Source organism: Centruroides vittatus, unplaced genomic scaffold (assembly GCF_030686945.1).
Source record: "Centruroides vittatus isolate TY-2023 unplaced genomic scaffold, ASM3068694v2 contig_975, whole genome shotgun sequence".
NCBI classification, from domain to species: domain Eukaryota; kingdom Metazoa; phylum Arthropoda; class Arachnida; order Scorpiones; family Buthidae; genus Centruroides; species Centruroides vittatus.
In genome coordinates, this window is record NW_027122648.1 from 2735618 (window position 1) to 2754029 (window position 18412).

The 18412-nt window shown below is 29.6% G+C and overlaps 1 protein-coding gene across 1 annotated transcript in view; it reads right to left on the reverse strand.

Moving 5' to 3' along the window:
• Nucleotides 1–18412, reverse strand: part of LOC136985638 (ubiquitin carboxyl-terminal hydrolase 37-like) — a 74991-nt gene that overhangs the window by 38647 nt on the left and 17932 nt on the right. Inside the window, exons 4-8 of the mRNA XM_067282959.1 lie at nt 9876–10110; nt 8685–8865; nt 8514–8605; nt 2110–2262; nt 1852–1986 (exon numbers count right to left, since the gene is read on the reverse strand). Of these exons, the coding sequence (XP_067139060.1) occupies nt 1852–1986; nt 2110–2262; nt 8514–8605; nt 8685–8865; nt 9876–10110 (796 nt within the window). The remainder of the gene's footprint in view (nt 1–1851; nt 1987–2109; nt 2263–8513; nt 8606–8684; nt 8866–9875; nt 10111–18412) is intronic.

An 18412-nucleotide genomic window follows, 5' to 3' on the forward strand; every position in this document is an offset into this window, starting at 1 on the left:
AATCTGAGTAAGTTCTTTAACTTCTGGTTGGACAGTGTGTTTCGAGAGGAATGTGGCTGGACACTTCAGGAGATCCTGGAAAGAATATTTCCATCTTTTGGAAACTTCCTGTTCATTGGCTAACAGCCTCCCATATGCATCCTTGATGACCAAGAGTTTTGGTTGATGTGTGTTGTATAGTGTCTTAATGTTTCTGAAGAAATCTCTCACTTTCTGCTTCTTATGATTATTCTCTGCTCCTCAATCAAATCTATGAGAATTTTCCTTTTCTGCTGTCTAATAATCTTCTTAGAATGTTTTGAATGCCTCATCATATTGGTTTTTGATGTGTAGATCTTTTCAGTTGTCCAGCCAATTCATTCTTGCTTTCTTTTCTTGATTTACCACTTCACATATGCTGTTAAACCATGGTTTCCTTGGTCTGTATTCTCTATATAAGGTTTTTATGACTATTTCTAAGATGGATGTGTGCACTGCTTTCCAGGCTTGGTCCATTTCCATCTCTCATCATATTCAATTCTAGATAGCCTTTCCTATTTCTTCCTCATATTGTTGCCTGGTGTCATTAGCTTTGAGTTTATGTACATCGTATGAAAAATGATGCTTTTGCTTGTCCTTCGTCATTACCTGGAGTTTCACTTTTATGCTGTTTCTCAACAGGAAGTGATCTGTTCCTGCTTCTGCTTGTCTGAGACTATATATGTTTCTTAAACTATTATGATATCTTTGGTTAATGAGTATATGATCTATTTGGTTCCTAGTTTTGCCATCTGGGAATACCAATGTTCGTTTGTGAATGTCTTTTCTAGGGAAATTAGTACTATGGATTATCAGATCTCTAATGCTGGCTAAGTTGATAAGTCACTCTCCACTATCATTGGTTGTCTCATGCAAGCTCTCTTTCCTATGATGGGTTGGAAGCACTGCTCTTTGCCTGTTTTAGCATTAAGGTCCTCAAGAAGCATCACTATGTCATGCATTGGAACCCTCATCATTGTGTTCTCTAGCTCCCCAAAGAATTCATCTTTGTTTCCTCCGTCGCTGACTTCTTTGGGAGTGTGCGCATTGACCAGTGTGATATTGAACCATCAGCCTCTCATTCTGAGCTTGGAAATCCTCACAGAAATGCATTCAAATGCCAAGATCAAGTCCCATATATGCTTAACTAAGATGAAACCAGTAGCTAGTTCATGTCTAGTATTTCCTCCATAAAGGATCATCATGTTCTCCGAGGTGATTATGTTGTCCCCCAACCACAGTGTTTCTTGGGTGGCTGTGATATCCATCTTATATCTCTGTAGTTCACCTATTACCTCAAGCACTCCTGCTCTATAAAGGCTTCTTACATTCCAGGTTCCTGTGTTCAGTCCATTTTTCCAGTTCTATTGTTGATTCCATTTAAAGGCTGTCCAGTTGTTTTCTTGTAACTGTTTCATAACCATTCTGTTTTTTATATGGTGGGGTTGTTAGCCCTATGCACAACAACCAACCTAGAGGACCTATATGTTATAATATTTATCAAAATCCCTTTAGATTCATGATGTTTTTTTGCCTAATCTTATGTTCGAATCTTAAATACACTTCATTTGAATGTAACTTTCTAACAAAAAGTTTTAACACATTTGATAATTTTCACTGCTGATCAAATAACCCAATTAAAAGTAATTAAAAGTGATAGTTGATCAAATGATTTCAGTATGCAATTTTTATGAAAAAATAAAAAAAAATAATAAATTCTATAATATTTAATATAAACTTCCAGAAGATTCCAGAAATGAATTATTAAATTCATTTAATAATATCCAATATTTAAAAATAAATGATTAAAAACTAACAAATTTAAATAATTACCTAAATAGACTTGTTTCTGACAATTTATCTCCTATCAATTCATTTAACCTCAACATACTTTCAGTAAAACAGTTGAGAGAGAATAATGCTTGAAGAACTGAATTCATGTAACATGAATTACCTAAATTCTCAAATCTATATTTAAAAAAAATTTCAATAATTATATTTTGCTAAAAATGTCTCAAAATAAAATTACATCATAGTTTTTAAATTCTTTACTAAAAATGAGAATTATATATGAAAACTAGAATTACTTACCCTTGTAATTTTGGTGATTTATCACAGATTTCTGGTGATGGTAAATCAATTTCTTCATCTTTGAATGGTGATGTTGATCGTTTTAACCGTTTTGAAGCCACAGAAAAATTTAGCAGTGGACGTTTTGGTGTGCCAACACTTGAACAATGATTACTGGATAATAAAACATTTTAAAATATTTAAACTAAAAATGAATAAAACAGAATTTTAAAAAATAACTCAAATTTCTTAAAAGAATAACAGATATTTGCTCACACTGAATAATAGTTTCTCTAGTACTTTCAGGTAACCAAGGCAGGTTTATCTGCCCAAACATACTGAAAAAACAATTATTCAATGAAGGTGTGAGAAACTGAGTTAGCATTTTTGGAAATTTAACCTCTACCCATTCACCAGCGTGGTTTCACACCAGTTAAAAACCTGTTCTAAAAGCCTCATCGTCACAATATCCTGCCACTGTTTTCAATTTTATTTTTATTGAGAACTGTACATCATAGACATAAGCAGTACTTGTGATTGTTTTCTTCTGTTTTTATTTTTACATAGAAGCCAAATCAAAAATAACTATTTTTTAAAAAATTTATCATTTTTGATTTTTTAAATGAACTAATCTGACCCCAAATGTTTAAATCTCCCATTTAAAAGGACAAAGAAAAATTCCAATTTAATAATACTCTAAAATAAAAACATAATAACTAAAATATATAAATGAATATTATACAACTAAAATTATAATCTTGCTAAAAATCTGTAATTTATATATTATTAATATCTACCATTGATTAAATAAATTAATTATATATTATAATGAATCTAATGTATATGAAAGAATTTACGTAAATGTAATAATGTATGAAGAGTGGCAGCACTGTCGATAGTTTGAAAAACAAACAGTTAAAAACAATAAATTAAAATTCAAATAATTTACAATAAATGTAATATACTAATACTTGCATATAAAATGGAATAAATAGTATACTATCAGATAGTACAGGGTGAGGCAGAAAGGAGACGTTTTTTAAAAGATCACAACATCTGTAATTGTTACTACAAAAGATATTTGTTGGAAGATGTGAGTTTGTATTGAAATAGCATTTTACAGAATCAAGTGTGGAAAACAACACCACCCATGTGGTCTCTGTTATCAGTGATGCATTTCTGAAGATTGCTTTTGGTGACTTCCACACAAATAGCATTCTCCAGTTCTTGCAAAGAACGAGCTTATGCTCGTATACACATGCCTTCAGATGTCCCCACAAGAAATAATTGCACATGGATAGGAGGCCAATGAATGCCACCGAACCTGGAAATGAGGCAACCAGGGAAGAGATGATGAATAATGTCAATTGATACTCTAGCTGTATGGGTCATTGCCCCATCCTGTTGAAACCTGTCTGATAGAATACATTTCCATTGTACACAAGCATATGGAAACTTATTCCTATCAGATGTGTACAACTGAGTGTATGACTGAGGAAACAGTCATACATGCATATACACAGTGTTCTTTCACCTACAGCTCCATGCCTTCAACTGAAAAGAAAATGCTAAGACCTTACTACTTTCACACTACCTACCACACATCTGTTACTCCATTTGGTGGTGAGTTCTAGCCATTTCAAAAATGTCCATCCTTTCTGCCCACCCTGTACACTAATTAGACTTAAAATTAAATTAATTACATTCAAAAAACTGCTGTAAAAAGCCAATATATCAGCTTTATCACAAAATAAAACAAATCCAATATATCACCTCTGACACTCTAATAAAAGTTAAAAAAAATTAAATAATAATATACTTAGAAGTATTGGTAGTCCTATCTCTAGTATGAAAATTTAATATTCAGCGAATTTCACGTCAGTATATATAATCAAACATTCATGTACACAACTTTAAAGGTCGGAGAATTGTTTCATATAACGTGTTATAATTCACAAAGATATATAAGTATATGAACATAATATACATAAAGATGCAGAAAACATAATTTTTCATCTAGATAACATAAAGCCAAACAGAAAATAAAAGTTTAAATGATATTATGTTTGATCAAATTGCAGTAAATTTACAAGTCATTAACATAAGCAAGAAAAAGCAATTAAAAAAATAAAAATAATAATACAAAATACAAGATGATGATAAATACAGTAGAGCATCGATTATCTAAATCAACTGGGGACTGGGGTTGTTCGGAAAATTGATTTTTCGGATAACCAATTATGTGCGAAAAAATATATTAACCCACCCCATGCTGAAATTCGTTCAAATCCTGGCACGTCCTTAAAAACCCTCTCATGGTCACGCCAGTGCTGCCAGCTAAAACACGCACACCAACAAAAATAATATTGGAGTAGTCCAAGACATAGCTAAGATTGCAGCACCACAGCACTAGCAAAAATTTAAATTTGCCGACTGGAAAGCTTTTGGTTAATTGACATTTCAGTTGATCAACATTCGGATAATCGATGCTCTACTATATACGAAAACTACTCATTAATAAAAAATACATAAAGAGAGTAAAAAAGTGTCTTCAATTTTGCCATGTCCAATCACCAGGAACAATAGTCTTCCACAGCAGAGACCACCTTTCTTTAGAGGCTATGCCTCAGCAAAAACATGCAAAACAGTCTAAAAGTTCTCCAGTGACAATTAAAAATATAATATTTTTTCAAAAACTATTCATACTTGCATATTAGCATTATTTTTTCTATACTTCTATTATAAAAATTTGATTTTATACAAATTTTTTAAATATTAGTAGACTGATATTCAGTGACCCTGAACTTGCCTTGACAACTGGGGACCAATCTGTGAACAGACTACCCACATTCAAGAGAGTTAAACAATTTTCCTTAGATTTTTTCTCATGGAGTAACACTCATTATCATACCATGCATTTGTTGTATGCCATTTAAAAGTTAGATTTAACATCAAATTAAATCTAGAGATTACCACCTTAGCTATACTTTCCACTAGATTGTTGGATGTGAGGTTACTCCATATTCATCTAACAAAACTTTATCCAATTTAACAGCAAATAAAGATTTAAATTCATCCTTCCATACTGCATGTTTATCAGCATATTGTCTATTAGGAACTCCTGATGTCATAAAAAATGGATCATTGAAAGAAAAACAGGTGAATGATCAGAGCCTACGTCTGATAAAACACACAGATCATTTACAATATGAGAATATATTTCTTGTGACACTATGATGAAATCAATTACACTGTCTCGCTTAGTTGCATGGTAAGTAAAGTCATCATCTTTATCTCCTGGCAGTAGACCATTTAAACACAAGACTTATTTTCACAAAAACGATAGAGAAGTTTTCCTTCTATTATTAACAGTGAAATCCTTCAAAACTCTCAAGGCAATTCGTTGATCATCAATAAAAAAAATGACAATCAGGGTGTCCCATTCTAGCATTAAAATCTGCACATAAAATCAAGTTAGTTCCGTGTTGCAAGTAATTTTCTAAAAGCAACAAAATATTTTTGAAATCATCATCATAATTATTGTTAGGCAGAATATATGACACTATTAGATGGATATGGTTAAGTCTTCAGTATCAAGCTGTAAAATCAGCACAAATTGTGATTGATATATCAGTTTAACTTCACAGATTGAATCTACTTTAAGACCAATAATTAATCTGCCACTGGGTCTTCCAGGACCCTCACAGCTATATGCTAGTTGATGATAAATTTTATAATCATTAGAAAACATTGAATCAATTGTGAGAGAGGTATGCCACATTTCTTCCAGACAGAACACATCCATTCTGCTTATCAGATTCCAGAAGTTAGGAAAGCAATAATTATTATTTAAACCTGTGATATTATAAAATAGAAGTTTCATATTATCATTATTATCCAAGTACAGAACTTTATATTCGCCATCCTTATCCTTATCATCATCTTACTATTTATCATTGTAAACTATATTGCTAAAAAAATTGTTCTCCATCTGTCTGAATAATTTCACCTTTATAATTACACACAAATGAATGTCTTATCCTCTATGATTAATCTGTTATATTGTAATTTAACATTCCTAATTCCTTTTGAATGCATTTCTTTACCATATAGCCTTAATTTGTTTTTGATAGCTCTTGTATTCAACGAGTAGTCATCGTTAATAAATATATTTAAACTACTAACATTTTTATATACTTTAAATTTATCTTCAAAACTGATCAATTCACAAATAATTTATCCTTTTCCACTTGATTTAAATTTTCCAATTCTAGAAGCACACTTAATGTTTACTGTAACCTTTAAGTTATTGTTAAAAAGTTTGAACCTTAAATAAGCTATCATCCATTTTATTTTTTTTCCTCTATACTTGAGATTACATTATTATTTCTCCTTTCTTTATCTTCTAACCTCATTAACTTTTCATGCAAATTATTATGTATTGCATCAATTTCCATAATTGATTTATCACTTTTAACATAACCTTTTTCTCTATCAGTTTCAAGGACAGCAAGCCTGGATTCAAGATCTACCAAAGCAGTGTCTATATTTTCAATCCATGCTTGCATTCTATCTAAATGGTCTAAAATAATTTGCAATTTACTATTTAAAGACGCTTGTAATTTCAACAACAGTCAAAATCCTTCTTGAACATTAATCACCTTTTCAGCACTTATATAAGACAAGATCAGCTATTCCGTTGACTCACCTGAAACATTCTCTTCGTTTCCAATTTGTTTTCGTATATTTTGTGGAGATCATCTTGAGATATAAAATAAAAACTTTTTTGCTGTTGAGATGAAAATTCTGTCATTTTCCAAGAAAAAGACAAAAATGAGTCAAATCACAAGAGAGCAAAAAATTCACACCAACAGCCACAACAGTCAAATCGTAATGATGTTTTACGACAGTTATTGTTAGAGAAATCAAAATTATGCCACAAGTTGATTTCACTAATAACAAAAATTCTGTTATTGTCTGTTTTGTTTAATCTAGAATTTAATATTTTAAATAATCTTTTATGCATTAGAACATTAACTGTAAGAAGTAAAACTTTCTGATTTTAATAAGAAATTTTATAAATTTTTTTTAGTTCTGGTACAACACACCATTAATATGAAACCTTATTGGTCAAGTTCAATAAACATCTTAGCAATCTATTACATTCAAAAGTTGAGGACTATGTACAGTACAGTACATGCATATGTAGTACTGTACATATATGTCATTTGTAAACATGTATTTTATAAATTAACCTTTTGAGATAAAGTTTAATTTATAAAATTTTTTTTTTCATAACATATCACAAAATCCTCTTGAAAAATAAAGTTTCATTCATGAATAACAATAAAATTATTACTTTCCTAAAGTAAATTATTTCATCATTTCAGTGAATATCTGGCAAAGAATAAATGAAAATATTATAATAATTTTGTTGAAAGTAATCTTAAGAGCTTTGTTCTAATGTTTAAATGTAGTAAAAGCTTAACATAACAGACTACCACTGGACCAAAAAAACTGGTTTGTTATAACAGGCTTTATTCTGATTACTCATTATTACAGACTCATCTGTTGTATTGAAAAGGGCATTACTATACAGTAGAATCACATTTGAACTAATCTCACTAATGGATCTGGAGAAAATATCTGCAGTTTGTAAAGGTTTCTCCAGGTCCAGATGCCAAATCAATGTATTTTTTACCTCATTTCACCAGATCTGTTATTGTGAATAAAAGGGAATTTTAATGTATATAGTAATAACTTGTTCATTACTTCATATTGATATTTGGAAAAAGGTCAATTACATGGTGGACAAAATTTCACTTGTAAAGTATATAAGCCAGATTTTCCTTAAACTTGTAAAAACAATATTTATCTATCAGTAAATCTAAAATATAAACCTAAAGCTGTTCATTTTTTGTGAGATTTGTGGCTTTACTTTATACAAGTCATCATTCAAAGAAAACAAAACCAAAAGTGAACCAAACTAGTTGATCCAAAAATAAAACAATAATTAGACAATGTGAAATCTGCATTAAAAAAAAATAATTAAAAAATGAATTTTATAATATTTTTATATTTATTTTTTTGCAAGTAAAGTAAATAAAATAATGACTATGACAAAATGAAACAAAGACTGCAATAAAATAAAGTGACTAAAAATCCATAAAAATGGAAGAACAGTGATCTGAGGGCCTGAAAAATAGTGTCCATAGCACGAGTCAATTACAGCAAGTAAGGTTTCTTATAATTTTGGCTAATTATAATATTTTTGACCAGACCAACATCAGTCATCAATAACGTGATGTCAGTAATATCTAGCTCTTACTGTATCAAATTAGACAAATAAGTTTATGATTTAGAATTTAATCTAAACTAATGTAAAGAAATATCTTTGGAATATTTAACTTGAGGTAGAAATTTACCTAGAAATAGATTTTAAAGGTGATCTACTTATTTCAACACCAGTATTTTCTTTTTGATGATTACTTGCATATGAATCTTCTCTTGATAATCTCTGAAAAAATTTTTTTAAAATTATGTTTAATTCAGATTACTACTTTTAAAATGTAAATATCAAATTAACATGGCCTTACAGTTATACTAACTTGTTGCTGATCTGATTTAATTCTTGGCTCATTCCTGTAATCACCTCCTTTATTAATACTGTAAGAAACAGAGTTGGTCTGAGCTTGCTTGTCTCCATTTTGCAAATGTTTAGATAGTTGTTTCTGACGATATGTTGAATTATACCTCAAATCATTTTCTGCATGACATCTAATAGACAATTTTAAAAACTAATAAATATTATTATTATTATTATTAGTAGTAGATAGTAGTAGTTTTTAAATATGATTTAATGGTTATATTCACTAAATGGCTATATAATGGCCAAAATGTGATTTTATTATTTATTTTATTATTATTAATTATGGTGTTTGTGTAAAACATTAAGGCATAATTGATAGATTTATTATTTTGATATTTTTGACTATCTAATGATAATTCCAGCAAATTCAAATCACAAAGTAGGGTTTCCACAGTAACTTTGCTGTTTGCTTGTCTAAGAGTTTATTGTAGACAAGCAAACAACCTGTATTGTGTTTGTATATCAGAATTTCTTTTCATTATTTCTGTCAATGTCTCAAAAGCAAAAGAGAACTGACACAGTGTATATGAATTTTTTGCTCAAAATGATTTCTAGAATACATGATGTGAGTTTCTAAATTTCTTCATGTGATGCTTATGTGGGGTGTGCACACAAAGATTTTTTGCCTTAATATAATCATTTTTACTTGTTAAACACTAACTTTGGAGTGTGTTTTGAAGACACATGGCAAATTTTCATTGGTTATCTTTATCAACTAAATAAAGATAACTGATGAAAATTTGCCATGTGTCTTCAAAATACACTATAAAGTTAGTGTTTAACAAGTCACAATACGAAAAAGGACACGGTTTCACAAAATAGATAATCATTTTTAAATCAAATTTGCATCAAACCTGAAAACTTTATGATGTGAATTGTAACAGATTATAAGATTAGTAATTCCAAATTTAAACACTACAATACTCTTCTTGCCAAACTGCAGCAAAATAGAATCACACAGATACAGCCAAAAATCAAGAAAAATGCCACACGATTACATTACCACAATACGAAGTGTATAAAAATCATTCTTATATAAGAAATTAAATTACATGTACATAATTATGTATAAGAGTAAATTATTAAAACATTACATAATTATAAAATTTTTCATGTATAAACAAAATATTTTGCTTGCCTATTTCTAAAATGACTTGACCAATTACTTCGACTATAAGTTTTAAGTGGAGCTGATCTCTCAAAATTTCTATTCTGATGGTGAAGCATTTCATTCCATCTAGATGTACTACTTCTTGAAGAATGCTGACTGTAGAAAGATTTTTGTTGGGTATCATTCCATCTAGTGTCATTACTGTTGTTATTGTTGTGAGATTTAGTTTCCTGATCACTTCTTTTATCACTTGGTGAAGAATCTGTAATATTAAACAACACTAAGTATATATATTTACATAAATCTATATTAAATATAATTAAAAAATTTAATTAAAAATAAATATTTTTCCTTATAAAAAATCAGTTAATTAGTAGCAGGACAATACCAAAATTTCTCTTAATTCTGCTGAAAACTACAGATTCCAATTCTTTGAATATTTTCTAAAATTTATTTTAGTTTAGAAAAATTAATGATTTACAGTATAAGCATAGTACATTCATTAATTAACAAACGTCAAGCTTAAGAATGCAAAATAATCAGAAAATTCACAAATCAATTTTTCAAAAGAAATCCGAAAATTCTCCAATTACAGTAAATTCTCAATCTATTGTTTTTGGCAGGACTTGGGAGAAAAATGACTGACATGGGAAATTTATGACGTTGATATTTTTGTTGTTTATCTCATATAAAAGGTGTATTTTTCAGTGATAGGCTTATATGATGACTTTCTGTAATACTAAATGATATGGAGCATGTGCATGGATGTTTGTTTATTCTACATTTTAAAAAATTGTTAATAATACTGAAATTTGTTCTATTTTTTGTGTTCTTTGTTTTATTTTCTTTTTAGACCCCATTTAGCAATGACGTTTTTATGGCTCTCCCTTAGAATATATGATGCAACTAATCTTCTGAATATAAATTTTAGCTTATGTCCATTTTTTTATACAATTTCAACACACCAAACATTAATAAATTATCATCAACAAATATGTAATACATTTCTTTATATACTATATTTATTTCATATACATAAATCTTAGGTTTTTTCAAATTTTTGCAACCATCTAAAAGTTTTAGTCCACTCCTCAAGCGGTCGCAACTCCCTATGCCAAAAAACCTAAGATTATAGACAGTGCACTAAATGGCACTACTCTATAGGTATTACATTAATACATTTTATTACATTTTGTACAAGTAGAAGCATAATGGCATTTCAACAGAACATTTATTTGTACAAATTTTCTTTTCACATCAATTTGAACATTTTATCAGTAGGTCTAAAAGTATAGCAATTAGCAATCTTGAAAAATACAACAAAGTGGCGCCTTATAATCGAGAATATATGGTAGTAGCCAATCTAAAAACGTCTGAAAATTTAGTAACCCTCTAATGGTGAAAAAAGACAAATATCAATGAAAAAGAGATACATATAAAAATAGTAATTGCAAATTAGTTTTTTTTTTTCAACAATTAACGGTTGTTTTCGGAGTAAAGCATATTTATGAAATTATCATATGGCGCTCAAAATAAGTGTACAAATACAATAATTATTATATAGAGGGGACATGTCTGGTAGTCGAGGCTACTGGTGACTTTTGTTGTGCACTTTGTATACCTGCAAGAACTGAAGTGTTGGTTATTTTCGTTCAACTAATTTCACTAAACAAAGTTTTGTTTCAAATTTAATCTAACATTCTTTGAAGAAATAGTACATATTAATTAATAAAATGCAACGTTCCTCGATTAAAAGAAGGAGACCACTGCTAAATCATGCCAAACAGGGTAGTAGAAAAGATTTATCTTCTCCGTCCACTTTTAAACTTATAATGGATTATAATTTGCTTGGTGATAAAGTTTCGCAAGAATCATCTTCGGCCACTATTGATTTGTTCTAAGATATAACTTTCCACAGCTCCCAAAGACCTCTAGATGAGTCAAATACTTCTTATTCTACTTCTTTAAACAATCCAAATAGTTTGCCGGACATCCCAACAACAGTTCTATGAAACAAAATTTCTGAATTAACTTTTTCTTCTAATGAAAAACTTTCAACCCAAATGACATCTATTAAGGAAGATTTGGACCTTATATGCAAAAGTGTTTGAGAAACCAAAGAGCAATATAAAGAGATATGCAAGGACAAATTAATAACTAAAACAGCAAATTGAGACCTTAAGATCAGAAAAAGAAATTATGCAATACAAAATGGATGTCCTAAAGAATTTCATCGTAATAATATAATTCTTTATAACTATCCAGCCTCAAGAAATATCTCAAAACTAGAAATATACAACTTTATTACTTCAGTATTGAATATACAAAATGTATCATATGAAGATATTCTGGAGATTACTCAACTGACTAAATCAACTAACCAGTGATAAAATTAACTCTACAAAACAATCAAATCCGTGATAACATTTTTATAAATTTCATAAAAATGAAACAAAACTCTCTGAATGAATGGACAGATATGCAAATCTTCCCTGATCTAACAAAGGAATCTAGAATTAGATGTAAACTACTACTCCCAATCTTCCCTGACATTAGAAAACAAAACCATCAAGTAAAATTACATAACAATATGTTAATAATAGGTCACGATAGACTAACATTCAGTTTGAGGAAACTAATTCAGATAGAAACTTTTCTCCCTTTCTCCTTACCAGGGATAGCTGATGGAATGCACTCTGCCTCAACAGATATCAGAATAAACCTATCTTAATTAATCAGCCCCTTGTGATCATGAACTGGAATTGTCAGGAACTTAAAACTAAAATACCACTACTCAATTCTCTACAATTAAAATTTAATTCAGATATTACTGGAATAACTGATACATGGATGACGACTAACTTAGTGTATAAATCAAATTTCTTTAATCAATTCATAATTGAAACAGCATTAGCATGTAAACCACCACGACCTGGTCACCCTAGTGGCAGGTTATGTATTCTATTAAAAAAGAACCTTTGTACAATTCTTCATACTGAAAAATCTGATAATTATATACTATTATTAATATCTATGAAAGAATCTATATTTGGAAATGAAAATAACAAATTAATTATAGTAATGATCACCTATATTCCACCTGATTCTTTGGAAAAATTATACGCAACTTTTAACATTATAGATGTCTGGCAACATATTACCCCATTCATTTTATTACTGGGAGATTTTAATTCACGGATTTCTGACTTGATGGATTCATGGTATGATGGTCCTAACTCCAGTATTCAAAACATTTGCCTTTCCAAAGATAAGTATGCCAACAGACTTGGAATCAATTTAATCAAAATAACAAATGGTAACAAATTATTCATTCTTAACGAATGCATAAAACCTAATTATCCGGCTGAATTTACCTGTCTGCAGTAGTGATGTGCCGGATATCTGTATCCGTATCCACGGATATCCGAAGGGAAAAAAGATCCGCATCCTTTACTTTTTAGGGATCTTTTTATCTTAATGAATTTCATTATTTATATGAAATTTTAAAGATAGGTAGCAATAAAATACTAATAACTTCAATTCATATCACTTTTTATTTCTTAAAATCACATATTTGGCACATTAAATATTTAATTTTTGCAATATGAAACATTAATTATAGTAAGTTACCAGTATAAGGTATTAATTTAACTATCTTTATAGTGAGATCAAACCTCCAATGTTAATTGAAATAATCATCATGGTTATATTATATTATAATAATTATCAAATTATCATATAAAATAATCACATTTTTAGAAACTTCAAAAAAATTAAATGTCATAATCAAAATTAATTAATGGTAAATTGTACTTCAAAAAGAGTAACTTGGCAGCTTTATCCCCCAAAAGTCTATTACGATGAGGATCATAAATAATTCCTGCTGCACTGAAAAACTGCTCACTTGGAAAGCTTGTTGCAGGTGACGATAAATATGTGAGAGCCATGTGACTAAGACCTCCAAATTTTTTACTATTAATCTCCCAATACTTTAATGGATCTTGGTCTCTTGATAATCTTTTTACTTTGGCATATTCTGTGAGCAAATTAGCATTAATGTATGATATTTGGTTTTCAGATTCCTCATCTTCGTCATCACTATTTAACATATTGGCCATGGAGTCTTCTAAAATGTTGCAATGTTCTCTTCTTACAGCATTTGGTTTTTCTGTGCTAATTGTAATTGCTGTGATATTTACTTCTGTTTCTAAAACTGTAAATAATTTCTGTTTTATATCTTTGATAAGAAAGTCAGTGAAGAATTTACCTTTGTAACGTGGGTCTAAAATTGTTGCTATTTGGAACAATATATTTTTGTCGGTTTCAGAAAAATGATAATCTAATTCATTCTTCAAAGAAGACAAAAAAATCAAGAACAGTGGGTGTGCTGATGTGGAGAGTTTCCCCACTATTAGCAGAAATTTGAATCTTGTCATACAATTTATTTAATGCTTGTACTAGAGGAATAATGTCAGATATACATGTGTTTTGTGCACTCAATTTTTTTGTGGTATCCTCTAGAGAAGGGATGGCGAATCTATAGCACGAATAAAAATTTTCATGGCACGGACAAAAAATATGATTTTTTTTATTAATCATAACAAAATTTTATTTTATACATTATAAAAATAAATTATAATTCAATAATCCATAACTTAAAAATAATTTACAATTTAAATTTATAGTACTGAATATCTACCTACTATCCGCATGTTTTTATAATCAACGGTTAACTCAACGGCAAGAAAATGACGTTTCTAATTGGACCGTTGAGTTTTCCGTTGAGACTTGTAACGTCACCGCTGTTAGTCTTAGTAATTCCAAGCATTTGTAAGTGTCATCTTAAAACTTTAATCCTTGACAAGTTATATTTAACTATTTACAAACACTACAGTTTTATTTTAAGATAGTTATTGCATTTATACATATATTTTAAATTCAAATATAATTTTTTAAATTATTTTTTTAGAATTTCTTATTATGGCCAGTTCGATGAAAAAAAAATCGAAATTATTAGAAACAGGTAGTAGCAGAGAATTTCAAAGTTGGTGGACCGATAGGTATGGCATGATTAATAAGGACAGTAAAGCTATTTGTATTTTATGTTCAGGAACAGTGGTTTGTAGATCATCATCAGTGAAGTGACATTACAAAACCAACCACAAATCTCTTCTCAATTGAAGTGAAGAAGAGCAAAAGGAGTATATATCATGTGTTTTCAAAAATAAAAATGCCCAAACTACATCCTTAATGAAATATATTGGAACTCAATCAAACACTACTGCTGCTAGTTATCAAGCTTCAAAAGCTATTGCTCAATATGGAAAAAATTTTAATGAAGGTGAATTTTTAAAGGAGGCTTGGTTGCAATGTGCACTATACTTATTCAAAGATTTCGAAAATAAAGAAAAAATTATCCAAAGAATTAAAGATATACCATTAGCTGAGAATACGGTGAAAGATAGAATTTTGAGAATGGCAGAAAATGTAAGCTTTCAACAACAAATGGATATAAAATCTTGCAATTTTACTTCCATTTGTCTTGATAAGTCCACCGACATAACAGGTTCAGCTCGTTTAGCAGTTTTTATATGTTATTTTGTCCAAAATAATGTTAAAGAAGAATTAATAAGTTTATCAACACTAACAACAACAACAAAAAGAGTAGACATTTCTAATGCAGTTATAGATGCATTGGGCAAAAAAGAAATATGTACTTCCAAAATTGTATCAGTAACAACTGACAGTGCTCGCAGCACTATTGGACAGGAAAATGGGTTTATAATTTATTTACAAAACGTATTGGACATTCAATTCTCGGTTTCCATTGCATTATTCACCAGCAAGTGTTATGTGCCAAGACAGGTTTGAAAATTTTGGATGATATTACGAGTTTGGTGACAAAAGTAGTCAATTTTATATTAGCACGGGCTCTAAATAAAAGAAAATTTCAGGAATTGTTAAATGAGGTAAACTCATCATACAATAGCTTATTTTTGTACAATAATGTAAGGTGGTTAAGCTGCGGAAATGTTTTGCACTGATCTGTAGATTGTTTGGACGAAATTAGATTATTTCTAAATAATGAGATTATTATTGAACAATACAGTCAATTAATGGATGTAGAATGGCTTGCAAAACTATTTTTTTTTTTTTTTTTTTACTGATTTATGTTCTCACTTAAATGAGTTAAATATCAAACTACAAGGTGTTAATAAAATGATCATTGTAATGTTTGACTTAAAGCACTTGAAGTCAAATTACAAGTTTTTAATCGCAACATTCTTTCAAATTCATATAAACATTTTTCGAATACAAAAAAAAGTTTTTTCTGACATTGAAATGCATGAAAAACCAAATCAAGAAAAACTAACAAAAGAATTTTCAGTGATAATTCAATCCTTAATCCAGGAATTTTCTGCAAGATTTACTCAGTTTAGACCATTTAAAGAAACTTCAAAATATATTTTATATTCTGATAAAATACCATTTGATAAATTAAATTTACAACTCTTTGACCGGTTAAAATTGCATGACATAGAAATGCAATTAATTGATTTCCAATCAAGCTTCATGTGGAACCAAAAATTTACTGATTTAAGAAAAGATTTGGAAGTAATTGAAAATAATCGATTATTGGGTATAATAAATAAAAGTGCCGAAAATGAAATTCTAACCACATGGAATGCAATTCCTGAAACTTTCGATTACTTAAAAACATTAGCAAAAGCAATTTTATCAATGTTTTCATCGACGTGGGCATGTGAGTTGCTATTTTCTGAAATGAATTTTATAAAAAATAAATTTAAAAATAGAATGACGGATGAATCAAGCTCTGCATGTGTACTTTTATAAATAACAAATTATAATCCAGATGTAAAATCCTTATCATCTTATATGCAGCAACAAAAATCACATTAAAAAATAAATGTTTATGTGTATTTTGTAAAACATTTAAATTACCCTTAATAAATTGTAACAGATGTAATTTTTAAAATCACACCATATTAATAAAATTGTTTAACAAAATTTTTTCTTTTTTTGTTTATTGAATTATTATAATTTTTTCCTCGAGAGTAAAAGGAAAAGAAAAAACGTAAAATAAAAAAGCAAAAAAGAGAAAAATACAAAAATCATAATTTATGCTAGACAATTTTAGTGTGGCACGTTAATAATTTCATAAAGATTATTTATAAATTTTTGGCACAGACAACGAAAAAGGTTTGCCATCCCTGCTCTAGAGCAGTGATTCTCAAACTTTTTCGATCCACCACCACCTTTGTTCCATAAAGTTATACCCAATGCCCCCTAACTCATTTTCTCTTGTGTGAGAAATGATTGGAAATATTCTTAGGAAAACTTTTCTATTAATCTCACACTTTGTGCCCTTACCGTACATTGTTCTCAACATCTGGAAACCATTAAACGCAATGTTTCCTCTTATCTGTTTAACAGGAAAGGGAACAGCTGTCAGTGACCCCAGCTTTTGCCTTTGATCACCATTCAGTACCCTGCTTCCAGCGCCCCCTAGATTTACTCACTGCCCACAAGGGGGCATTATTGCCCACTTTGAGAAATGCCGCTCTAGAGGCTTCAGTACTCACTAATTCTTGAATTAAAATCCACTTTTTGGCATCAAGCTATTCTATTTTATTATTAGTAGAATAAAGCAACAACGAATCCTTAATGCAGTCAAATCTTTCCAACACAAAATAGCTGGAATTCCAGTGTGTCAACAAGTCTTGCAAAAGTTTTAAAACTCTTTGATTGAGTCTAACTTGTATTTTTTCTAATTCTTGCTTTGCCATTGTAGAATGGTTGAAATGTCCTGCAATTTTTCTGCATTTTGTAAGTAACATGGATATTGCATCAACATTTTTAATAACTTCTTTGACCACCAGATGCAGCTGATGTGCTTTACAGTCAATATTATTTATGTTAGATAAAGTGCAGGCACGCTTCATGTTGGATCCCCCACTCTTCAAGCATATGTTAAAATATTGCCAAAATGTAATCTCCCATGTGGGGTTCATCAAGAATCTCTGCCTTCAAAACAATATTTTTTCTTATAAAATCTTTTGTAATGCCTTGACATGTTAAGAATAATAATGAAACTCCTGATAAAGAATCTGACCAGATATCTGATGTAAAGGAAACTTTCTCAAAATCCTTCAACATGTTCTTTATTTTTGATGACAATTTATCGTAAAGTTTGCTGCAAACAAATTCCGTAAAATATTTCCTGCCTTTTAAAACATAATTTGGAACAACATGATCCATCAATTGTCAGAACCCTAATCCTTCTATGTGTTGAAAAGGAAAATCAGATAAAGCTATCATTTCTGGAATTAAATAGTCAATTTTTATTGATTTGGGGTTTGTATTATCCCACATTTTGACTTTTTCTATGTATTCGTTAAAAAATGCTTGTCTAAATTCTCTTTTTACCATTTGTAAAGATGTTCCCTGCTGAACGTTTTCATTGTCACTCTTCTTAGTGGAGTCTTCTTTTAAAAATAAAGCATATCCTTGTGGATGTTTCCTCTGAAGGTGATTTTTTAACG